This window comes from Hemitrygon akajei, chromosome 4, assembly GCF_048418815.1.
Source record: "Hemitrygon akajei chromosome 4, sHemAka1.3, whole genome shotgun sequence".
NCBI classification, from domain to species: Eukaryota; Metazoa; Chordata; class Chondrichthyes; order Myliobatiformes; family Dasyatidae; genus Hemitrygon; species Hemitrygon akajei.
The window spans coordinates 45,727,131-45,752,847 of NC_133127.1; the positions used below are offsets into that span (position 1 = coordinate 45,727,131).

The window sequence follows — 25,717 nt, forward strand, 5'->3', positions numbered from 1 at the left end:
CAATGGGTGGCTGTGGGAAGATAAACCGATTTCTCTGCTTTTGTTACCTACCATACCTCAATTTCACTCTACTTTCCCTCTCATCCTTCCTAAGCTCATCCTAAACTCATCTTGACTTTCAGTCAGTCCATTTCTCCCATCATCTTGTGCTCAGTGACCAGCATGGTATCCTGGTCCACGTGTCCCTCAATTTGTGAGATTTTTATCCTGGAGTTTAAAGATATGATAATAGAGGCTTCACCAAATTGGTTTATACGTTTTGCCTAATGGTTTGGCCTTCTGCTGTGTACACCTTCCCAAAACAGGTGTTCCTCTGCAATACAGTGTAAGTTTTAACAGAGGAGGTGTTATTGATATTCTTTTTAACAGTTATAATTACAGATACGGAAATTCTTAAAAATACCCTTGTAAACCATATCTTATTTTCTGCATTTTAAATGCAAATCTATAATGCATAATTTATTGTGACATATAGTTATTCTTGAAAAACAGTAGGCATTGTGCTATATTTCTTAGTGCATTTGATCATTGAAATCTCTCGTGGAAATCCAAGCACAGAGGCAGCAAAGTTCATTGCATTACACAGACATGGTAATTTCCCTTTCTGGAGGTGCTGCTACATTCTCAAACTTTTCTGTTCTTATCACTTTTGCACTATTTCAGAATGCACTGCAATCTTTCCCCATTCTGCTGCTTTGTGTTCATAGTATTCATTGCTGTATTAATCATGACCATGATTTCTCTGTGAACTGTCAATGAAGGAATTTCTTTCAGCAGCATACAGTATGTAGGAGAAAGATAACGGGTAAGTCAGCCTCTGTGGAAGGAAGTGGGTAGTCAACATTTTGATTTGAGGCCTTCATCGGGACTGGAATTTCATTGTAACCTGGTGTGTATGAAAATAACTTAATCTACTCTATCTGTTGACTTCTGTTGTTTAGTGATCACACGCTCGCCTACATCCCCTCTTTGAATGTCGTTGTCTCCTTTGGCTTTGGAAACCAGGGAAAAACAAAGGAAGGTTCATCAGGAAACCAAATTCAACAAGGTACCGGTAATCAAACGACAGCAACTCACTCCCGACTTTGCATTTCATATTCATCCCATAACGTTTGAAACAAAGTTGGCAAGGGCAGTTTACCTTTCTGCAGTTATTTGCCATTGACGGAATGTCTCATGGAATCAGTCGTGTAGATTCCCGAGCTGTTCAGACTCACCAAGGTGAGTTGATGGAAAGCAGCATTCACAAGACAAATGTAAATGAGATATTAAATAAATTCATTAATCCTTCTTTTGAAACAAAAATTCCGGATTCTGGTTAATTGAGACACATTGGGATCAGTACATTTTGGCCTAATTAAGCAGCTGCTCCAATTAGCTGAAGTTTTGTGGAATTAGTTAAAAAGGTATTTTAAAAAAAGACAAACTACCATTTAGCTGGTATTAAAATGAAATAAATTAGAACACTATCAATACAACTACAGTAATATAAAACTGTATTAGTTCCTTATAGTTATCAACAGAGCAGTTCCAGTCCAAACCTTAATTTTCATTGTAACATTCAAGATGATACTCTCAAATACTTAATAGTTTTTAACTTGAAGTAGTAAAATCGATTCATTTTTCACTCCTGACCACTACTGGCATCTCCAAGTTTGAATGGTTGAAACTACAGTGAGCGAAACGGTTCTAAATTGTCAAAATGCATGTCTCTTGCCAACTATTGGTGACAAACAATCACTGCTTTTTGAGCACGAACCTACAACTGACGCTATTTAAAACTTTTCACTCCAAGCACGGTAATACACAAAATGCTGGAGAAATTCAGCAGTCAGGCACTATCAATAGAAAAGAGTAGACAGTCAATATTTTAGGCAGAGGCACTTAATCAGGACTGCCCTGAAGGAAGGTCTTGATCCAAAATATTGAATGTCTACTCTTTTCCGTAGATGCTACCTGACCTGCTGAATTCCATCAGCATTTTGCGTGAGTCGCTTGGATTTCCAGCATCTGTAGATTTTCTCCTCTTAGTGCTACTCTAAGCACAGTATAGTGTCTTAATGGCCACACAAGTGCTTGCTACTAACACTATGTAAAAACTGGATGGTTCCACACGGTAGGCTTATTCAGAAAGTCAGAAGGCATGGGATCCAGGGAAGTTTGGCCAGGTGGATTCGGAATTGGCTTGCCTGCAGAAAGCAGAGGGTCGTGGTGGAGGGATTACATTTGGATTGGAGGGGCGGGGTTGTGACTAGTGGTGTCCTACAAGGATCGGTTCTGGGACACCTACTTTTCATGATTTTTATTAACAAGCTGGATGTGGGGGTAGAAGGGTGGGTTGGCAAGTTTGCAGACAGCACAAGGGTTGGTGGTGTTGTGGATAGTGTTGAGGATTGTCGAAGATTGCAGAGAGACATTGATAGGATGCAGAAGTGGGCTGAGAAATGGCAGATGTAGTTCAACCCGGAGAAGTGTGAGGTGGTACACTTTGGAAGGACAAACTCCAAGGCAGAGTACAAAGTAAATGGCAGGATACTTGGTAGTGTGGAGGAGCAGAGGGATCTGGGGGTACATGTCCACAGATCTCTGAAAGTTGCCTCACAGGTAGATGGGATAGTTAAGAAAGCTTATGGGGTGTTAGCTTTCATAAGTCAAGGGTTAGAGATTAAGAGTCGTGATGTAATAGTGCAGCTCTATAAAAGTCTGGTTGGGCCACACTTGGAGTACTGTGTCCAGTTCTGGTTGCCTCACTTTAGGAAGGTTGTGGAAGCACTGGAAAGGGTACAGAGGAGATTTACCAAGATGCCGCCTGGTTTAGAGAGTATGCATTATGATCAGAGATTAAGGGAGCTGGGGCTTTACTCTTCGGAGAGTAGGAGGAAGAGAGGAGACATGATAGAGGTATACAAGATATTAGAGGTATAGACAGAGTGGACAGCCAGTGCCTCTTCCCTGGGGCACCACTGCTCAATACAAGAGGACATGGCTTTAAGGTAAGGGGAGGGAAGTTCAAGGGCGATATTAGAGGAAGGTTTTTCACTCGGAGAGTGATTGGTGCGTGGAATGCACTGCCTGAGTCAGTGGTGGAGGCAGATACACTAGTGAAGTTTAAGAGACTACTAGACAGGTATATGGAGGAATTTAAGCTGGGAGGTTATACGGGAGGCAGGGTTTAAGGGTCGGCACAACATTGTGGGCCAAAGGGCCTGTACTGTGCTGTACTATTCTTTGTTCTATTAAAATCTCCTGTCCCAATTAAGTAGCATGATATCCCAAATAAACAAAGCAAATCCAGCTATGTTTTTAATTTTAATTTTTATTCTTTGGGGAGGGGTGGCAGTTGACATTTCAAGCCGAAATGCACTATTTACTTTTTTTGATAGATGCTGCCTGGCCTGCTGAGTTCCTCCAGCATTTTGTGTGTATTGCTTTTGTTCTTTAAGAGTTGTTCCAAATAAGCAGTTGCCCTGATTAACAAATGGCCTAATTAACTGGAACCACATTGTACATGTTTTCACTTTGTGGTGCTGTTGCAGAAGCTTCTTTATTTCATTCTAATTATTTAAACAAGGCACCTCCTGATGTCTCAGGTGCACTTAATTGTCTTCCGGCTTTCGGTGTGGTTCACAAGAGCATCTTGTTTGGGAGCTTGCTATATGGAAAGTAGATTCACTAAAGCGGATTTATTTCAGGCTACATCCACACTAGACCGGATAATATCGAAAACGCCAGTTTCGTGTAAAAACGATAGGTGTCCACACTATGCTTTTTTAAAAATATCTCCGTCCACATTGAAATGAAAATTTTGGCAAATCTCCTCCTACTCCGCATGCGCATCTACCGAAAACAAGTGACATATTTGTTGTCGAATCTCGCCGTGCAAGATGGTGCGTGTTTGTTCAGTTACAGACTAGAAAAACTTAAACGATGGGCAGCTGTTGGCTGTCTCTCAGGAGGATTTAAAAGTTTAAAAAAAAAACAAATACTGGAGCTTATGGAGGCAACGGACAGGGAGTTCACGGACAGTATGACCTGGCTGACGACGAACATTGAAAAACTGACTAACTCTGTTGCATTAATAAAGCCCCTTGTTAAATGTGTAAAACATGTCTGCATCAGTATTACCTTGTATTTCCATACAATGTTACATTAGGCTATTACACATCTATTGTCAGAGAAGTACTTGCATAAATAGGTAAACCACCTTCATACGAGCAAGGACAGAAAACAGGGCAAAGTGAGTATACTTATTTATTCAATAAGTTATGGGTCAAAGTATTTGGTGAGTACATTTCTAACTCTTCTGGCTTCAACCTCGTTGCGGGCTGTTCTGATATTGTTAGGTTGTGTTTAAAAAAAAAACAATGAAATGGTGTGCTGCCGTCTGACAAGCGTTTTCAGATTTCTCCGGTTACCCCATCCACACTGATCTGCCTGAGCAGCATTTTTAAAAATACCCACCCTGGAAAGCGTTTCTGAAAAGCTTTGGTTTCGGGGGACAAAAACGCCGTTTTAGTGTGGTTGGAGGGTAAAAACGAAGAGAGAAAGCTTCGGTTACAGATTTATCCAGTGTAGTGTGGACTTGGCCTCAGCCCTCATCCTTTGAGATTGCAATAGCTTGCTCCAAAATTACTTAATTGCCTGCAACGTGTTTTGCAATGTCACAGAAAGGATTTAAAAGGTGCTATAAAAATGCAAGTCCAATCACAAACAAGAGAAATCTGCAGATGCTGAAAACCAAGAAAGAGACACAAAATGCTGGAGGAGCTCAGCAGGCCAGGCAGCATCTATGAAAAAGCGTAACGAGTTTACCTTTTGGGCCGAGACCCTTCATCGGGACTTGAGAAAAAAGACAAGCAGTCAGAGTTAGAAGGTGGGGGGAGGGAAGGGAAAACGCATAAGTCTTTAATTTTTTTCCAGTTAAACCTCAGGGTATCTCTGGTTTACAGATAGTGCTGGAGACACAAGAGATGCTGGAATCTGGAGCAATGCTTAAAATGTTGGAAGAACTCAATGGATCAGGCAGCTTCTATGGATGGCTAATGGACATAAAGGTCTCGACTTGAAACATCGATTGTCCATTTTCCTCCATCGACGCTGCCTGACCTGTTGAAGTCCTCTAGCTTTTTTTCATGTTGTAACAAATCGTGTTGCTGCCTCAGTTCTCCAGCCATTTAGGTTTACATTGACCTCTGGAGAGTGCATGCTCTCCCTGTTAGCGTACAGGTTGCCTCAGATGCCCTAGTTTCCTCCCACATCCCAAAGATGTGGCAGGAGAATCAAGGTGGTATTAATAGGCTTGCGAGCAAGAAAAATAACAGATAAGTGGGGAAAATAGACTGAAAGGATTACTCTGTGACCTACCATAGGTTGGATGGAACAAATGGCCTCCTTTGTTGTAAGGAAATATGGATTATGTATCCAAAATGCCAAATCAGATGTTTTCTTACCAAACACATATTTCTTACAGAGTTCCAACATGCCGAAGTTAACAAGATCTTTGCAGGACCAAACATTAATTTTTTTCAGACTAAGGTAAGCTTGTAGTAATCTACTAAAATTAACATGATGTCAAGTTGACCTTACTGTTGTGTGCACAAGTACAGTGAGGTACAGGTATTATGAAAACTTTCCTTGAGTAGCCTCTCAGGCGCATTGGTACTGACAATATTCAGAACATAAATTACAAATTGTCTAAGAGAGTGAAGGGGAAAAAAGTTTATGCAAAACAAGATGTTACTGCAAGAAAAGATAACAATAAAAGCTAAGTCCATGAGAGTGCAAAAAGTGACCCACAATTTTTTTTTCCCTGAGGTAGGATTAGGGTTGTTCAGGTTAGTCCAAGTACCTGTGGTTGTAGGGAAATTGCTGTCCTGAACCTGGTGGTGTGGAACATAAAGCTTCTGTACTTCCTGCCTAATGATAAAGGACATCCTGAGACATTGTTGCAAATGTATGAAGAGAGTCAAAATCGTACTAAACATCAGAAAAACAACAAGCCAACAAATGTCAATCTGGGCGTGGTTTTATTTAAAGGCAGCAGCACATGCAAAGTGATCTAGCAAAAATAATCTTGGAGCCCTGTTTGTATCCAGCCATGCATAGTAGTTCTCAAAATGCTGCTGACAAAATGAAAGCACAGACAGAACACATGGTGATATTTTTGAAACAGTGGTCTGATAGATCATGAGTAGAGATTTCCTGGCAACAGTCTCCATGGTTTTGATGATCTGCCGTAAGACTTCCTTCTGGTGAGTACAGGAGCTCTTGATGAAAAAAAAAACAGCATTAGTGTAGAACCAACATCAAAGCATGATGCTGTAGTAAAGTATTTATAAAGCTGTTGCAATTACTTACATTACCACAAAAAATATTGAAAATCCAATTCCTCATCTACATTCACACTTAAGTGAGGTGCACATTAAGGCCATAACTTATCATGAACATCCATGATGTACTTAACACCCAACAGAGCTTCACTCAGATCAGTCCACCTATCACAGCCACATGTTGTCTGACCAGTTGCTCACACACCTTCTGGAATACTGGTTGACAAGTGGATGTCATTTATAGGGGAGGGATTCCAAGCAAGACAGACATCTCTGTGCCATGGCTAGATTATGCAGAGCCAGAAATGTGGTCCTCTCACAATTGACAAAACACCTTTACAAGATTGAATCAGAGAAGAAATCATTCATGCCATTTACTATATGGTGGATTACTGTATTGATGTGAAATACTCCTGATATAAGATCATTAACCAGAATTTTAAACCTTAGATTTGCAAGAATTTCATCTGCACACATTAGATTAAGATACCATAAAATACATTACACAAGTGGTTGGAGTAGAATACTCGTTTATGACACTGGATACCAGATTAATCATATGTATGTTCAGTATCCTTCCAGTCTCTACCTCATTCATGACAATTATTTCAAGAATATTAGAAATAAAAGCAGGAGACGACCGCTCAGCCATTCAGGGAAAACATAACTTCACTTGTTGTTCAAAAGGATCTGTTTCAGTCTGAGCACCTAAAGCAGAAATTTCCGCAGATTTCCTACCCTCTGTCATCTCAGGTTTAAATTGCCATCCCTCCTCCTGAGACAATGCCCCCTTGAACTACACTCTCCAGAAAGTGGAAATGACCTATTGTCATTTCTCCTGTCAATATGTTTACCTATACCTAGAATTAGCCTCCTGTTCTTAATCTTTCTGTCAATAGTTTGTTGTTACATCATCTATCTATTTAAGTAAGGACTCTGGAGTTGAATTAAGTTGCAGTAGTTCAATGTCTGATTCATTTATTTATAGTATTTTACTTTCAGCTTCAAATGCCTGCAGTTGACCTTCGTTGCAGAGACAGTAAAGAGCAGATGCTCATGCTTGATACAACCATTGCTGAGAGATGGATCAACATTGATGAATACAATGATGCAGAAAGGTCAGCACTGTTTATATCAGTTATTTATTTGGTTTCTGTCCTTTGCTTTAAGATAACTCTTCACATCCGATGCAACAAACAATGTTTGTGGGCTTGTGTGAATTCCCAACAGTGAGTCATTCCAGCCAGTTTGTTGCAGAATCTCAGTTTATGCATTGGGCAAGCAATATAATAGACTCATAAGGCACAAGCAATGACTACTTAATTTTTTGAACCTATGCCAGCTCAGTCATTGAAGGATCTGTTCAATTTATCCTTCTTTGTTCCTTATTAATTCACGGGTTTTCCACCTCAGTTACATTTGTAAATGAGTACTGAGTCTGCTTCTACTCTTCAGCTAGGATTTCCCAACACAATGGCTTCAGAATGTTGGTGGTACTAATGGGGCTAATTGGCCAATAAGAAAGAGCATGTAGTTCCATTCATTCAACCCCATCAGCTTTCTAACGGTACTAGCTCCTGCGAGTCTCTTAGTTGGATAAAATAAAAAAATAGTGAAAGAGATTGCTCATAATTATCTGTTAGAAAGACTGACTGAATGTTCACATCACTGAATTATGTTGGACCAAAAACCTTGATCAATCCATGTTATTTTTACTGTTTAATACCATATTGAAATTACAATACCGTGGGCCTCTCAATTATCAGTCCTCTACTCGAATGAGGTTGAACATTCATCCTACGTTTTGGAAGCTCAGTACTATTTCTACTCCCAGAATTTCTGTTGATTTTTTTAAAAGAAGTTGACACCAAAATATTTTTTCACAAGTTTGTTTGGGCTGCCTGCAACTTTTTTTGAGGGCAGTAGACTGCAGCTACTGGAATCTGGAGCTACAAACAATGTGCTGGAGGAATTCTGTGGAATGGAAGAATTGTCAAAGTTTTAGGTCTAAATTCTTAACCAGTCCTGATGCAGGGTTTAGCCCTTAAACTTAACACTCCACCCAGAAAAGCTGCTTGACATGTTGACATGTTGAATTCTTCTAGCAGATTAAACATAGAACACTACAGCAAAGTGCAAGCCTTTCAATATGTGTCCTGATGAAGGGTCTCGGCCCGAAACATCGACAGTGCTTCTCCTTCTAGATGCTGCCTGGCCTGCTGTGTTCCACCAGCATTTTGTGTGTGTTGTTTGGCCTTTCAATATGTTATCAACCTACTCTAAGATCAATCTAACCCTTCCCTCCTGCACAGCCCTCAATTTTCTATTGTCCACGTAAGAGGTTCTTCTTCTTAAGACTATCACCCCTACTGAGACATAGTCCACTAGAGTCGTCAGTCCTGGGCTAGTCCTTCAAGTTGTTCCCAGGTATAGCCCATCATTGGAGATCCCTCCTCTCCCATCAATTAGATCTTTGGAGCTGCAGTTGGTGTTTTGGTAGCTCAGGGTTTTTACGGGATGGGGATGCTAGCCCCCATGCCCAACCCTCTTCCTTTAACATCTGGTCTTGGGACCATCCATGGCAGAGTTCACAAGGTTCTTAAATGCCCCAAATGTATCTGCATCTACCACTACCCCTGGCAGGGTGATATGTGTACTGACCACTCTGTGTTTCTAAAAAAAAAAACTTACAAACAGTCCCCCATGCTTTCCTCCAATGACCTTAAAATTATGCCAACTGGTATTAGCCATATGCGCTCTAGGAAAAGGTCTCTGGCTATCAGTTTGATCTATGCCTCTTGTCATCATAAACACCTTTATCAAGTAGCCTCACATTGTCTTTTGCTCCAAAGAGAAAAGCTGTAACTTGTTCAACTTAACCTCATCAAACATGCTCTCTTATCCAGGCAGCTTTATGTTAAATCTCTTCTGCATCTCTCTCAAGTGTCTACATCGTTCCAAAATGAGGTGGCCAGGGCTGAGGACAATATTCCACTAACTGACTACTTGTTGGTTGCATTTCTTTGAAGTTCATTCCAAAATTTACATGGGAGCATTATGTCAGATATTTCTTTTCTAGAAATTCGAAAGAAGGTATCACAGTATCAAATGAGCAATGTAACACTTACTATCTTTCATATTATAGGGAAATTGGTTTAATATTTTCATCCTCGTCCTGCCTGGTTGGGAGTTTCCTCAAGAGAGGGTGAGTGAAATAAGAGCTCAGTATTTACATCAATCTGGATTCATTGCACAAAAAATGAAAAGGTACTGATGTTTAAGAACCAAAATAAAAATGGAAACTGCTGAAACTACTCTGCAATACTGGCAGTATTTTTGGGAAGAAAGTTAGTTTCAACTTGACGACAATAATCCACTGAAAGGTAATCAACCTGTAAAGTTAATTCTCTTTCGCTCTCCAGAGATACAACCAAATATTTCCAGCATTTTTTTTATTTTATCAATAAACAAACTACTAGAGGAAACCAGTGGGTTTAGTAGGTTCTGGAGGCGAGGGATGAATTGTCAATATTTAGGGTCAAGGCTTTACATTAGCACTGTGAATAGAGAGGGAAGTCAATGTAAAGGGGAGAGTGGAGTTTGGTAAGTGATAATTGGACTAAGAAGAGATAAGGGATGATAGACAGAAGAAACCAGGTTGGTGAGAGGGTGGATGGATTTTGGAGACAGAGGCAGATGAATATTAGATGGAAGCAAACAAGGTTAAATATGAAAGTGGAGTAGATTGAATCAGGTGAGGCAGGTAGGGTGAAAGCTGAGAGAGGCTAGAGGGAGATAAATGGGGACACAGAAGCTACAAGAACTGGAATTCTGAAAAGCAAGGAAGGGGAAAATGAAGGAACACACACAAATCTGGTGGAACGCAGCAGGCCAGGAAAATGGAAAACTATTAAGGTTGAGATGTAGGGGAGATGGAACCAGATGGGGAGAGGATATATGCATGAAGTGTTTGTAAATGGAACCCGGAGAGAGAGGGCGAGGTGGGTGAAGGGGTGCTGGACGGGGTGTATGGAAAAAGGAAAAAAGAATGGGAGGACCTGAGGTGGATCAAAAGAAGGGGCAAGGACAAGGGAATGCAGTGGTAAGGGTTAACTAAAATTGGAAATTTCAATGCTCATAACTTTGGGTGTAGATTGGCGGAATGTACCCTCTTTCCATTTTGGATATGTTATATTTAAAGGCATGAGAAAAGGAGGCATTTCTCTTTATAAAACATCCTGTCACAAATTCTGGCCATCCCAAAGTCTCCAGTCGGCAAAATACTTACTATGAGTAGTTAACTTACAATTTATGATGCCACTGTCACTAATGACCACATCATCTATTTGATGTTGAATGTTGAAGGATTCTGATTAAAAATGTTGCTGAAGAATATTTACATAACATTCTCAACATCTCTTCTGGAATACTGCATCACCAATAGTGCAGAACTCCCATGGCACTATACAATGTGTAAACTCAAGTGCCCTGAGTGTGGCTTGAACTCCGTATCTCCCTCGGAGTAGAGATTAGCACCAACTGTTGCAAAAATGACTTGCAGAAGGAACTCAATGGGTTAAGCGACATCTGTTGGAGGAAAGGAATCATCACCAGTTATGTTCTGACTGACAGGTTACTGAAGTATACTTCAAAGGGTAAATGGTTGCTTAACATGTTGACGAGTAGGCAAAACTAATTTGTGTTCTTGCACTTTTTCAAATTTTTTGAACTTGCATGATAGAAAGAAATAATGTTTAATTGTACACCCAGCCGAATGAAAATATAGCTCTTTATTAATATGAGGCATTGAGTTAAAACAGACTCAGGCAAAATTAGAAAAGAGCTTGTGTAATACCATTGAGCTTTGTGTTTGGAGACATGCTGACATGTTGGATTTGGAAGAATTTGAGATGATTGATTGATTTATGCTGTGAATTATTATATTAAGGATGTATTAGAAATTGTAATATTTGCCTTATAGTGAAGGAGACAACCTTGTGAGTGTTGATGTGGAAGCAGCCAGAGAAATATTTCAGAAGCTTACTGAAAAAGACTGGATTTTCAAAGTGGTAAGTACCTGCACCATTTCATTGGAATGACTGGTTGTGCTAAACTAAATTAGATTATTAAAATTGGTGTCATTAAGCCATATGGAGCTACCTAGTAATCTAAATTTAAAAGAGGAGGTTAAGTTTCTAATTTCACTTGTTATGAAGTGATACTCATTTCATTGTAATGAAATGAGAGAAACTGAAAGAGCATGCATCCTCTCTTTGAATACCTGATCTATATGGACTATATCCCCCAGAAGTGCTAATCTTTCAAGTTGTTTATCCGGGTGCCCTGTTAACTTTCTCAGAATCCTGTAAATTTGTTTAATTGAGGGCTCTCTGATATACATGGTTGTCCTGTGGGTTTCATGGCTTATTCTGCCTGGGTAATCTACACCCAATTGTATGAACATTGAAATTTCCAATTTTTGGTAACCCTTCCCATTGCATTCCCCTGCCCCTGCTCCTTCCTCTGATCCATCTCAGGTCCTCCCACTTTTCCTTTTCCATCATGATTAGTTAGCTTAGAAACTGCAGCTGCTTTTCCCATTGGTTAGCCGCCTGGTGTCCAGTTTCAAACTTCCCAGGTATAAAGTAGCAGGTGCAAGAGGCTTGCTCTGTCTTTGCTTGTGTAACCCCCTGGGTCACCTCAGGCTCGCTCAGCTCGTTCTCGTCTAGGGGGAGCAGCCTTCAGCCCCGCCAAACTGGGTAATCAGCTTGTGTGGATGCTGTGTGATGTCCCCGCCTCGCCAACGAACAAACAGGACACCATATGCGATTAAATGATTACAGTTTATAAAGATTACTATAACTGATTAATAACCATACAGTATATATGAAGGAAATGAAAATAAAGAAAAGGCACCAAACTTATCAAAGTCCAAACCACTTCGTGCGCAACCGTTGGAGCTCAATTACTGAAGTCTTCTGGCCACCATTCGATCCCCTCCGAACTCCTCGACTCACAGCTCAGGACCACCCGAAGTGGTCAGCCAAGCACATCTAGCTTCATCTCCTCTCCTCGGGGTACCTCCTGGCCTCGGACCCCTGCTTGGGGTCCGTTCCTCACCCAGTTCCTCCCCAAAAGCTCGCCAACAATAGCTTACAGACTCAGAAGAAAGAACAACATTAATCCCAATTGGTTTACAAAGGAATACAATTCTCGTTATCAGTAAATTTTAACCCAAACAAGCTTCCAGCACTCTCTCGCAACAAAGAAGCATTCCTACTTTTAACAAAACAAAGAAGCCATTTTGATTAACATACGCAGTAACAAAGATAAAGAAGAAACCCCCCTTTACACTTGTTTAAGGCAAGTGGTGTAAGTAACCTTTGAGAAGATATGGTCTGCATGCACTTTTAGCTAAGTATATTTGTTTTACATTGAACCTTGTACTGTCTGTAACTTGAGGAACATGAATGTTTGGCCAAACTTTTACTGTTTGTAAATATTGATTAATATGTTTATTCCCAATTGGTGTTCACTATCTTACTTGCCAAACCCGTGAGCCTGATTCAGTGCTACAATGATTGGCATTTATTTTGAATTAGGGTGTTTAATGGTCACATAGTTGATAACATCCAAGGAAGGGATGGTGGTGTAGCAGTCAGTTCTGCCTCACAGTATCAGGAACCCAGGCTTGATCTTGACCTTGTATGTGCCTGTCTTCACCCTTCCTGTGTCTGCATAGATTTCTGGTGGTACTCTGCTTTCCCCACCACATCCAAAAGAAGTGCTGGTAGATTAAATCATTCCTGTAAATTACCCCTAAGATTAGTTAAATGGCAAAAGAATCCAAGGTGAGTTAATAAGCTTCTGAGGGAAAATGAAGAGAGGAATGTACAGGACTGGGAACTGGCATAGGCTGAATGCTACTTTGTACAAATAGTAAGTGTTTGTTTTACAGATAAGATCAAGCCTGACATCAAAATTAATTCAACATCTTGAGAGGTTGGGCTCTGATGAAGAAGCACTGATGATTTACTTAATTCTGCCAGAATGCCAAGTAATGAAAGAGTACAGAGATCTGGTTAATGGCTTTATAAAAGCCATTGCACATCTGGATGCACCCTCAAAGGATATATTAGGTAAGAGAGCTGAATCGAGTTTGGCTCTTGCTCTTGCACTTGCATTCACCTACAGACCAGGCTGGAGAAATTAAAAGGAGAAATTTCAACACTGACCCTCAGACTACACAAAGTTTGGTAGTTTTGTGGTTAGTGTAGATGTTGTAGGTGGGACATTGTTTGGATGCAAAGCTGGACAGAGATGTGGCAGATGGGGTTCAACCAGAAAAGAGTGAAGTAATATACATTTGGAAGGTTGAACTTGGAAGGCAAAGTACAGGGTTACTGGCGGAGTTCTTAGCAGCAGAGAAACAGAGTGATCTTAAGGTCTATTTGCATAGATCCCTTGAAGTTACAATGCAATTTAATAAAGTGATTCTGAAGCATATGATGTGTTGGCCTTCTATAGTCATAGAATTGAGTTCAAGAGCCATGAAGTAATGATGCAGCTCTATGAAACTCTGCTTAGACCACACTTGTGTATTGTGTTCAGTTCTGGTTGCCTCATGAAAGATCTGAAAGCTTTAGAGAGGGTGCAGAGGAGATTTTCCAGGATGCTGGCTGGATTAAAGAGAATGTCTTATGAGGATAGGTTAAGTAAGTCTTTCTTTTTTTGGAGTGAAAGAGGATGAGAGATGACTTGGTAGAGGTGTATAATATGATGGGAGTCATTGATTTAGTGGACAGTCAATAACTTTATCCCAGGGCAGAAATGGTTAATACAAGAGGGAATAACTTTATGGTAATTGGAGGACAGTGCAGGGAAGATGTCAGAGATGGTGTGTACGTGGAATGTGTTACTGGGGTGGTGATAGACACAGATGCATTAGGGACATGTAAGAGACTCTTAGAAAGGCACATGGAGAAAAGAAAAATGATGGCTTTGAAGGAGGAAACCTTAGACCTTAGACCTTCAAGTCAGTATGAAGGTCAGCACAATATTGTGGGATGAAGGGCCTGTATTGTGCTGTACTCACTGAGTTCCATGTTTTATGTTCTTATGTGATTGAGGAATCAGCAATTCTGATAAGTGGCTATGCTTTAGGGCAGAAATTTATTTGAAGTCTCTTGCACAAAATATGCATATTGCAATTGTTTTTGTCATACACTAGAAATCTCTAGTTTGAATTTTTTGGGGCTTTGTGTTATTTGAATTACACATATAGATTACAGATCAGTGATATTTCTGTATACTCAGTGTAATTTTTAAAATGTAATTTTATATTATGTTTCACATAAATGCATCTATTAAATGATACAAAATTTAAAAAATATGTTTAATAGATTTGTTCACATTTGTAATAATTCCTGAAGAGTCACACTGTTGAAGAAGATGACAGAGGAGACTGCAGATGCTGGAAATCCGGAGCAACACACAAAGGCACTGGAGAACCCAAAGGATTGAAGGGTCCAGATGAAGTGTCTCAAACTGAAATGTCTACTCTCTTTCCTTCCATAAATGTGGTCTGATCCACTGAGTTCCTCCAGCGCCATTGTGTGTTGCTGTCTGTGCTTCTATAGGTTTGGATTTTGGATCTTTTCTAAACAAATGCCTGTGTACCAGATATCTTCAACTAGGCTCTCTACTTCCAAATTCAGTTCTAGTGACTAAGGACACATTTCCAACCAGTTTAGTTTTGCTTTATCAGTCAGGTGTAGTTTGAGATGCATTGCTGTAACACACATCTTAAACTCAATTCAACCAGAACTTGTTTCTCCAGGGAATGAGTTTATTTACAAATCTTAATTGTTGCTTCGGCCTTTTAAGAATATCTTGACCAAAATATTGCATCTCTTTATTTTAGGAATGGGTATTAAATGCTGGCTTGACCAGTGATGCCCAGACAAATTATGTAGCTATTGAAAGCTCCAGATTCAATTCCTGCAGTTATGGTATACAAGGATGCTCCTAACTTTAAATATTGTAAATCGTAAGCTGCATGCGTGTCTTCCGTTACTATTCTAGTAGCCTGATCATTTGTGAGTAGCCAATTTTGTGTTCTTTTAACAATTAGGAAAACACTGGTCAACCCTGAAATCATCTTACCTGAACACTGTGGTCGAGATAATTAAGACTCCTTTGACCCGGAAGATAATCGACCTCTTTCATTTATGTCAACAACTCCACCCATCACTTGCCCTCCAGTTTAATAATCAACAAACTGATTTTAAAAATGTTCTGGATGTACTGAAACTACTCTACAAAGTAAGTATCAGGGAAAACTGGTTATAAATATTGTAGAAGTCTCACTTAGACAACATTTAAAGCACAAAACAGCAGGTACTAAGGAAATTTGTTCCTGTATTTCACATTTAGGCAAATATGAAGTTAAAACATAGCATTCCACTGAGTAATTTCTACATCAGTGAACTTCGCCTGTTTTCATTTGACATGGCCCTCACATGCAGAGCTGAACAACTGGTAAGTTTCAAGCAAATGTTGGCACTGAATTAAAACAGATGTCCAAGCATGTTTCATAACCTATTGTTGGCAACTCTCTGCCTCATTGTACTATCATGCTGCCACCTCGTTATGATGCCTTAGTTGCTGATGATTTTGTCAGTGTTTCTTCTTGGGAAATAGAACAATTACTCAGATCAGCTGTGCTTTTTAAATGATATTGTAACAGTGAATCTGATTAGTTAAACCTAGGCTGAGATTTTTAAAATGAGAAAGTGCAATCACTTAACAGTTTGGGAACAGTTTATGGTATCCTTTTTTACAAACAAGGGAACATAGTGGTCATTGTGGTGCTTAAAAGACAAATATTTTTATCAAGTGAATCAATGCAAATAAGAGACAATTTACCCAGTAGAAGAGGCTTGTATGAAATTGGTCATTTAGCAAAACATCCAGGTTTGATGCCATCTATATGGAGATTGCATGATTTCCCTGTGACCACATGGGTTTCCCTCGGGCTCTCCAGTTCCCTCCCACATTGTAAAAACATGCTGGTTCGCAGGTCAGTTGAATGTTCTGGATGGGGGCTTGATGGGCATGTGAGAGAGAATCCATGGGGAATGGGTTTAATAGGATTGTTCTGAGAGTCAGCATACACTCGCTATTGAGAACCACCTATCTATATCTTTCTCACGGCACAATTTATCACAAACTTGATGGGCTGAATTGCTTCCTACGGTGTTGTAGGGAAATTTGATGTTAGTCATCTTTGTCTAGGCATATCATGATAATACTGTTTATGCTTTTATTTCTTGCATGGCAATCAAATGGGAAAGACGACCAATATTATCCTGATGTTTCTCTCCTACCCGTTTATCCTTGATTTGATATTGAAGGCTCAGTTACTTTACATGGATTCAGATATGAAGATGCAGGTAAGGAACTTGCTTGTCTTGGAGTAAAATCCACCATTCCAAAGTGATTTGAAGTTTCACTACCTGTCTCCTCAAAGTTGCTCCTTCAAACTTACGTCTTTGTCAAGATTGTGACTACCAGTATTAAAGTGGCCAGTCCTAAATATTACACTAATAATACAGTAGTAAACTTGTCCCCACCAGTACTGTAGCCAAGATTTATTAAGTGACAGACCCATCCCCAGTGTACTGTAGCCCAGTGTTATACAGAGCAGACCTGTCCCTACGATTATAGTATCCCAGTGTTATACAGGTGTAACTCTTCTGATCTATTTTAAATCTTGTATATTTTCCAGACAGCTCAATTCGAAACACCTTATCCAGAGTTCTGCAACTTAATACATCTATAAAGCCTCAGGAAACCTTTTTGCTTGAGTCTCAGTGGAAATTGAACCTACCCCATCTGATTCACAGAGACAAACCAAGCCAGGGCAGATACCTTGGAATTAGTGTTTGAAAATGAAAACAAAACTGCAAATACTGGAATTCTGAAATGAAAAGGATCAAAATTCTGGAAACACTCAACAGGTTAGGCAGCATCTGTACAAAAAGAAACTGGGTTAATGTTTCTGGTCAAAGACCCTTTGTCTGAACTTGGAAAGAGGGAAAACAAATTAGATTTAAACTGCAGAGAAGTTGTTGGTAGATATAGGAAGAACTAAGACCACATCTGCAAAAGGACATCTTGCATGAGTTTATGTAGCTGTTAGAAGCAGATTTTGCTTCTGTGTAATGAGTTGCCTAATATCAAGACAGGGGTAAGCTAGTCTATACTACTGCCAAGAGAAAAATTGAATTCCCAGTTCCGATGAAGGGACACAAACCTAAAACATTAAATCTGCTGTTGTTTCCACAGATGCTGCCTGGCCTTTTGTGTGTTTCCAACAGTTCCTGCTTATAACTGAAATCTTTCATCTCTACATTGTAGTAAATCTGATTTTTGTCATCTCAAGGATATTCACATGTTTCTGAAAATTAGGTGACCAAAATCCGAGGCTACTCTCCAATTAATGCATTGGACAGATTCAGGATAACATTCCTGTCCTTAAGTGCTTTACTAATAATCCTTACAACATGCCTTGGATCTTTCAAGGATTAATGCACATTCAGACCAGAATCCTTGGTTCCTGTACACCTCTATTATTGTCAATATTGTATCTGAATGCATTGTTTTTCAACTGCCATGTCCCTTTCATCCTGCCTGTGCTGTCTTGTCCTTATCCTCCCATGCTTTGTTGTAAACAATTAGGAATTGGTACCCCCATATACCACCTTTCAATCATTAATATGCACATACAAGTGTTTATCCTAGTACTGACCATGAAGAACACCAGCCTTCTCCACTCCTTTCCTACCCTCATAACCTGTCCATCAGCTCTCTCTGGTTCCCCACCTCCTTCACTTTATTCATGGTCTACTGTCCTCACCTATCACTTCGCATCTCCTCACATCATCCACCCACCCACCCACCTTCCTCTTCGCCTGGTCTCAACTGTCAGCTTGTAATACTCTCGATCTGCCTCCACCCCCCCCCCACCCCGCCACACTTCTTATTCTGGCTTCTGCCCCCTTTCTATCCAGTCCCGAAATGTCAACTGTTTATTTCTTTCCATAGATGCTGTCTGACCTGCTAAGTTTTTCAGCATTCTGTGTGTGTTGCTCTAGATTTCCAGCATCTGCAGAATCTCTAATGTTTCTGCCTTTCAGCCTTTTTTTTCCATTGCTGTCTCCTTAATTCCATGGGCTAATGATTAGTCTAAATCATTAGTATAAATCAGACCCCTGTATAAAGGTGGTTGGAGGCACTGCTCCCCCCCCCCCCCCCCCCAGTCTCCAGGATGTTGTGTGGTGGTTTCTTGCAGCTAATAAAAGCCTATCATTCGCCTCCCGTCTCCAAGAGTTATTGATGGTGCATCATCAGTATATTCAGTGCCATGACAACGTGTGTTATCTACAATATTTTTTTCCATTTCTCCTGGTTAGAAAGCAGTTTTCGATGCTTTTCACTTCACATTACGGAACTCACTCGCAGGAAGCCCAGAACCTTTCAGATGTGCCTGGTTCATATTGAAGGTTAATCGCCAGAGCTTGGTTCCTGATACTTTTGAGATATTGAAGAATGTGAATAAGGCAGAACTTCAGAAGTCACTTCTGGTAAAATAAATATTTAATACTCTAAGAGTCATGATCATTTTCAATAAACCACTACTATATTAATGCTTTTGGACAAAAACAGACATCATGAAATATGAGTTCACATCCCAAAGAACTGGCATTGATTTTAAATATTTGCAAAAGCTGTGGTGGGTGTTAGTTTAAAAAAAAATGAGAGGAACTATGAGAGGAGCCTGCAGACAGACTTAGATAGTTTAGGGGAATAGGCAAAGAAGTGGCAAATGAAATACAATGTTGGAAAGTGTATGGCCATGCACTCTGGTGGAAGAAATAAACCGGCACACTATTATTTAGATGGGGAGAGAATTCAAAATGCAGAGATGCAAAGGGACTTGGGAGTCCTTGTGCAGGATACTCTACAGGTTAACCTCCAGATTGAGTCAGTTGTGAATGCAATGTTGACATTCATTTCTAGAGGTATAGAATACAAGAGCAGGGATGTGATGTTGAGACTCTATAAGGCACTCGTGAGACCAGGCTTGGAGTATTGTGTGCAGTTTTGGGCTCCTTATTTTAGAAAGGATATACTGACGTTGGAGAGGGGTCAGAGAAGATTCATGAGAATGATTCCAGGAATGAAAGGGTTACTATATGAGGAACGTCTGGCAGCTTTTGTCTGTATTCCCTGGAGTTCAGGAGAATGAGGGAGGGGAATCTCATAGAAACATTCCGAATGTTAAAAGGCCTGAACAAATCAGATATGACAAAGTTATTTCCCATGGTAGGGGAGTGTAGGACAAGAGGGCATGACTTCAGAATTGAAGGACGTCCTTTTAGAACTGAGATGCAGAGAAATTACTTTAGTCAGAGGGTGGTAAATCTGTGGAATTTGTTGCCACGAGCAGTTGTGGAAGCCAAGTCATTGGATGTATTTAGGGCATAGATAGATAGGTTCTTGATTAGCCAGGGCATCAAAGGATATGGGGTAAAAGCAGGGGAGTGGGGATGACTGGAAGAATAGGATCAGCCCATGATTTAATGGTGGAGCAGACTCAATGGGCTGAATGGCCTTCTGCTCCTATATCTTATGGTCTTATCAGATGTGAAAACAGAAAGCAACACTCGGCAGGTCAAGCATTAATAGAAAGAGACAGAGTTAATGTTTTATGTAAACGGAAAACCTATCGTTTCATATACAGTCGGCCCTCCTTATCCGCGGATTCTGTATGCGCGGATTCAACCAACCGCAGAGCGCAAAAACCTGGAAGTTCTGTCTCCAGCACTTATTGTTTGAGCATGTACAGACTATTTTTTCTTGTCATTATTCCCTAAACAATACAGTATAACAACTATTTACATAGCACTTACATTGTATTAGGTATTATAAGTAATTTAGAAATAACTTAAAAGTACAGGCAGTCCCCGGGTTATGAATGAGTTCCATTCCTGAGTCCGTCTTTAAGTCAGATTTGAAGTGGGAACAGGTACATCTGGTTTATTTTGCATCTGTTAGTCAAACGTTGTTCTTAGTATATAGTACATATTTTACCTTTCTATGCATATAAAACACTTAAACATACGTATTTCAATAATTTAACCACTGCGTGGCTTAGTAATAATTGTAGCTTTCATCGGGGCAGGGCCTTTCACATTCTACATTAAAATTGTTCCAATCGTTGACCAACTGTAGCCTAACGCTTTTCCAATGACCGATGGCGCTTCACCTCTTTCCGATCGCTTTATTACTTCCACCTTATTTTCAATTGCGATCATGATTATTTTCATGAACAGAAACACTGTAGATTCAGAGTTTCACCACCAGGTCCTAATGTTCACTACACTAAGACACGTTAAATAAAGTCTGGGGTTCCGCCGGGTCCTGAAGACCACCACACTGATACATGTTAAATAAGGGACTCGAGCATCCGCGAATTTTGGTATCCGCGGGGGGTCCTGGAACCAATTCCCCACGGATAAGGAGGGCTGACTGTAGTGTGTAGCAACATGGATTCATAAGATATACAGGAATGTACAGTATTGATTAACTTATTAGCCTGGCATCCAGTTACTGGGTAAGCTGAGTTAGTAATATGTTCTATTCACGTCTCTGCTGCTGAGAAAATTAAACTCCAACTTTTAAATTCATTCTGAATTGTAAAGAAGTTGCTGGATTTTGTTTGGATTAGTTTATTACTGATGCATGTAATGATATCTAGTGAAAAGCTTTTGTGTGTCATCCAGACGTAGCAGACCACACATAATTACTTTGAGCTCGTAAGATGAAAAAGTGATTGCAGAATATAGTGTTGTGGTTACAAAGAAAGTGCAGTGCTGGTAGACAAATAACACAATTTTCAGGAAGTTACTCTTGTCACCTTTCCTCTGCACAAACATTTGCATCCTTTTTCAGGTGGAATTTAAAGGCGAGCCTGGTGTTGATTTGGAAGCTATCAAGAGGGAATTCTTCACGTCTGTATTTGAAAGGCTGGTTCATCGAGATTCAAACATGTTTATTCATTTTCAAAGCACTGGATCTATTTGGCTTCCTTCTCAGGTGAGTATGTTAATTAACGAAGAAAATCATACAACAGCTCACACTGATAAACCTTGCACGCTCATCAATCCATTCTAATCTGCTCCAACAACTTCTGCACACCTTTCCTTATAAATCATAATGCATTCCATAAGATCCCAAGCTCTGCAGCTTTATAAAACTTTCGTTTGGTCACACCTGCATTCAGTTCTAGTCTCCACATGAATGGAAGAACATGGAGCTTTGGAGAGGGTACCCAAGATGTTTACTAGGATGCTGCCAAGAATAGAGGACGTGCTATAAAGAGAGGCTGGACAAACTTGGGTTATTTGCTCAGGAGCAATGGTGCCTGAGGGGGGACCTGATAGAAGTTTGAGATTGAGAGGCATAGATAGAGTAGATGGCCAGTATCATTTTTCCAGGGCTGAAACATCTAATACTAGAAGACATATACTTAAGGCGAGAGAGGGTAAGTTTAAGGGAAATGTGGGGAGCAAGTTCTTTACACGGAGTGATGGGTGCTTGGAATGCGCTGTCAGGGATGGTAGAAGAGACAGACACGATAGTAGTGTTTAAGAAGCTTTTAAATGGGGACATAATGTGTAGAAAATAGAGTGATATGGGCATTGTGAAAGTGGAAGGTATCAGTCTTATTAGGTGTTTAATTTGTTTGGCACAACATTGTGGTCCAAACAACTTGTTTTCTCTGCTGTAATCCTCATAATACCACCATCTCCATTGCCTGGTGTCATTTATAAACTATCAATCTGCTCAAATGGCATCCAATCCTGGATTAACAAGAGGCATTTTCAATCATATATTGACTCCTTTCCCTAGCTCAGTCTAACTGCAACCTCCCTGAAGCTGGAAAAGACTAGATAAAAAATGTTTCAATCAATCCCTGCACACATTATTGCTGTTGTCCTTGCATCAGGGGTCTATACACTTGGAGCAAGAGATCCCTACTTCTCCACTGAAATCCTCATGCAGTGTAGGTCTATGTAGGTTCCTGATTGTTTGATACACTTGGATGTTTGCTCTTAGTGATTCGTGTGTCCAAGTCCCCCGGAACACCAACTCTTCATCTCTCAGAATATCAACTGCTGTTTCATCATTGATCAGGAGGTGGGGTTCAGGCCAACATAAACAAACTAATTTCTACTTATGCAACATTGCCACCAAATCTCTCACTTATTCAATTCATCTGATCACTGCTTTGGACTTCATTTTACAACCAAGATAAAAGAGCCCTGGCTGATTAATATGCATAAACTAAAAAAAGAATCCGAATGGGGTTCATTATCACTGTCTTATATGATATGAAATTTCAGCTAGCCTCCTTCCCCTCCCCCCCCACCTTTTTATTCTGGCAGCTTCCCCCTTCCTTAGGACAGAGAGAGAGAGAGAGAGAGAGAGAGAGAGATGCCCTTAACTCCTGGTGGAGTCGTCGGGGCACCGTCATGACAAGCTTTTTGCACCGATCTTTTTGGTGTTTGCTCATCATGTGGAATTTCTTTAGCATCCCCTTTTTTTTTCATGAGGCTGAGTTGCTAGCTCAATGCTCAACCCAGCACGGATGGAAAACGTGTAAGGGAGCCGGCTGGATTCGAACTCGGGAACCTGTCGCCCTGAAGTCCAGCACTGATGCCACTACGCCACCAGCCGGAAGTAGTCTTAGTAGTCACTCTTAGTCCTGAAGTAGGGACCAAAATGTCGACTATTTGTTCATTTCCATAGATGCTGTCTGGCCTGCTGAGTTCCTCCAGCATTTTGTGTGCGTTGCTTTGGATTTCCAGCATCTGCAGACTTTCTCTTGTTTTTATGATATGGAATTTGTTATTTTGTGACAGCAGTTCAGTGCAAAGATATAAAATTGCTATAAATGACAAAGTAAATTAGTAATGCAAAATCATCAGAATAACAAGGTGGTGTTTATGGGTTCATAGGCCATTAATGAAATCTGATAGCAGAGGAGAAGAAGCTGTTTCTGAAACAGAGTGTGGGTCTTCAGGCTTCTGCCCCTGATGGCAGTAAAGAGAAGAAGGCATGTCCTGGATGCTGAGGGTCTTTAGTGAGAGATGCTGCCTGTTTGTGAAGATGTCTTCAATGGTGGGAAGGCTTGTGCCCATGATGGGAGCTGGCAGAGTCTACAACCCTCTGCAGCTTCTTGTGATCCTGTGCATTGGAGCCTCCATATCAGGCTGTGATGCAACCAGTCAGCAAAGGAAGACTCTGTTCCAGAGTTAAGGGATGTATAAATGATGTATGTACTCTTTATGAATGTGTGAACCTGGCTTCAATGTTAGACAACGAAGCCATGAGATGAGTTCCAAGACACAAGTCCTCTATTATGCTGTTGTTATTTCTAAACTCAACAGCACAGTGAATTCCTGTATGTGATTCTGATATATTACAATCAAGAAGGAAGCTAATCAACATATTCAGTCCATGCCATCTTATCAGTCCCATTCACATTGATCCTGAAACTCGCTCTCTCCCACATACTCATCAACTGTTTTATTTTGAGACCATCCAAAAAGTGAGATAACCTCGTGATACCACGCAATTTTTCCACGCTGGGATTTCTTTCAGATATTACCGTGGATTTGCATTAATCTAGGAGAATGGTTTGGATATTGTAATGTGATTATTACAGAATATAAACTAATCAATATGTGTTTAAAATGTTTCAAATAGTTTCTGCTGTGTCATTGTCTCCGGAGAGCCTAAAGAGGAAGATTTATACTTTTTGTCAATCAACTGTTACATTTTTCTGGTTCTGTTGTCATTATTATAGGTCTCAGTGCCAATTCAAGACTACTTCCTACTTGGAGTATTGTGCGGTCTTGTTGTGTATAATAAGTGTTTGATCTCTATCCCTTTGCCACTCGCACTGTTTAAGAAGCTACTGGACATCAAGCCGACTTTGGAAGATGTGTTTGAAGTGGATCTAGAATTGCATAAGTAAGTCCTTACACCAGAGGGAGTTGTATGTTGAAAAATGTTACGGTTGCCAGTTTGGGTGCAATGTGGAAATTATTGATTTATATGCAGAGAAAAATGAGGAGCACAAATAGGAGTGAGACCAAGTTGCACAAAGAAAGATACTGAGATCAATTCAGGTCTCAGTTCAGCTGCGAGTCATTTGAATGTCATTCTAAGAAATAAGGGAATACTACATTTATATAGTCCCTTTCACATCCATGTCAGAATGATTTGAGAGCATCACAATCAGTGTGAAACACATCATCTGATATTCCCAAATCCTCCATAAAAATGTAAAATTGTTACTTCTGTGGAATTGGGGGGTTCAAAGGGAAGAGGGAGGATCGTTGAGGGCTGGCTGCAAGAAGTGATTCTCAGCAGAAAGCCGCTGCAGACTTGTCCAAATCTGTGGAGTACTATAAACTGCCAGCACATTCTGAAAAATTGTATCTTGGAGCTCCTCACTGCCTGACGTAGAAGGCAGATACACACATTAATATGGGTGCGATTCATTTAGATTTCACTAAGTTATGCGGCAGTCCCTTTCTTGTCCCACATTATGTATTGTATCTAAATCAGCCAAGGCCATGTGGCCTCTGCTACAAGATGGAATGCAAACTTCGACCAGTTTTATTCTTGTCCCTGCAGTCAACAGCAGAAAAGACTCCTGTTTTATTTAGTCCAGTTTTATTTTTGTTCACAATTATTTTCAATACAAACTTAAATTGCAACTCTGATGTTTCTGTGATTTTCCAAGTGATGTAATGAATCTAAGGGCTTTTCTTTCCTGATTGTTTCCAGCCACCTGCAAAACATTTTGATCTATGACAAGATTGAAGAGCTGGAAATGGACTGTACGGTGAGTACAAAACGATGTACTGCTGAGTTCTATCAGCAGATTGCTTATCTCTCTTTCAGAACTCCTTTCTCTTACCTTAAGCTAATATCCTCTTGTTTTTGATATCACTATCCACATCTGTGTAAACCCCTCACTTCTGGGATTCAGTGTCAGTCTTTCATTTGATACACTCCCACGTGTCCTTAGGAGCACTTTGCAACATTCAAGGCTGTTAGGAGCGGTTTAAACTAATACGGCAGGGATTTGGGAACCGGGACGATAGAGCCAAGGATGAGCCAGTAGGTTTACAAGTAGATGATGGGTGTAATATGAATGTAAGGAAGGACAAGCCAATAATTGGGTACAAATGCAGGCAGTGCAAAGAGTTCAGAGGAAAATTCAAAAGGGTGAAGAATGCAGGACA

At 40.2% G+C, this 25,717-nt stretch overlaps 1 protein-coding gene across 1 annotated transcript in view; it reads left to right on the forward strand.

The window, feature by feature from the left end:
* The window catches only part of LOC140726291 (probable E3 ubiquitin-protein ligase HERC6), a 47,727-nt gene that overhangs the window by 12,745 nt on the left and 9,265 nt on the right, over positions 1–25,717 (forward strand). The window contains exons 7-19 of the mRNA XM_073042475.1: positions 942–1,048; positions 5,471–5,535; positions 7,332–7,447; positions 9,475–9,534; positions 11,311–11,398; positions 13,288–13,468; positions 15,463–15,653; positions 15,765–15,869; positions 16,685–16,783; positions 18,806–18,976; positions 21,348–21,491; positions 24,268–24,434; positions 25,257–25,314. Coding sequence (XP_072898576.1) covers positions 942–1,048; positions 5,471–5,535; positions 7,332–7,447; positions 9,475–9,534; positions 11,311–11,398; positions 13,288–13,468; positions 15,463–15,653; positions 15,765–15,869; positions 16,685–16,783; positions 18,806–18,976; positions 21,348–21,491; positions 24,268–24,434; positions 25,257–25,314 — 1,552 coding nt within the window. The remainder of the gene's footprint in view (positions 1–941; positions 1,049–5,470; positions 5,536–7,331; positions 7,448–9,474; positions 9,535–11,310; positions 11,399–13,287; positions 13,469–15,462; positions 15,654–15,764; positions 15,870–16,684; positions 16,784–18,805; positions 18,977–21,347; positions 21,492–24,267; positions 24,435–25,256; positions 25,315–25,717) is intronic.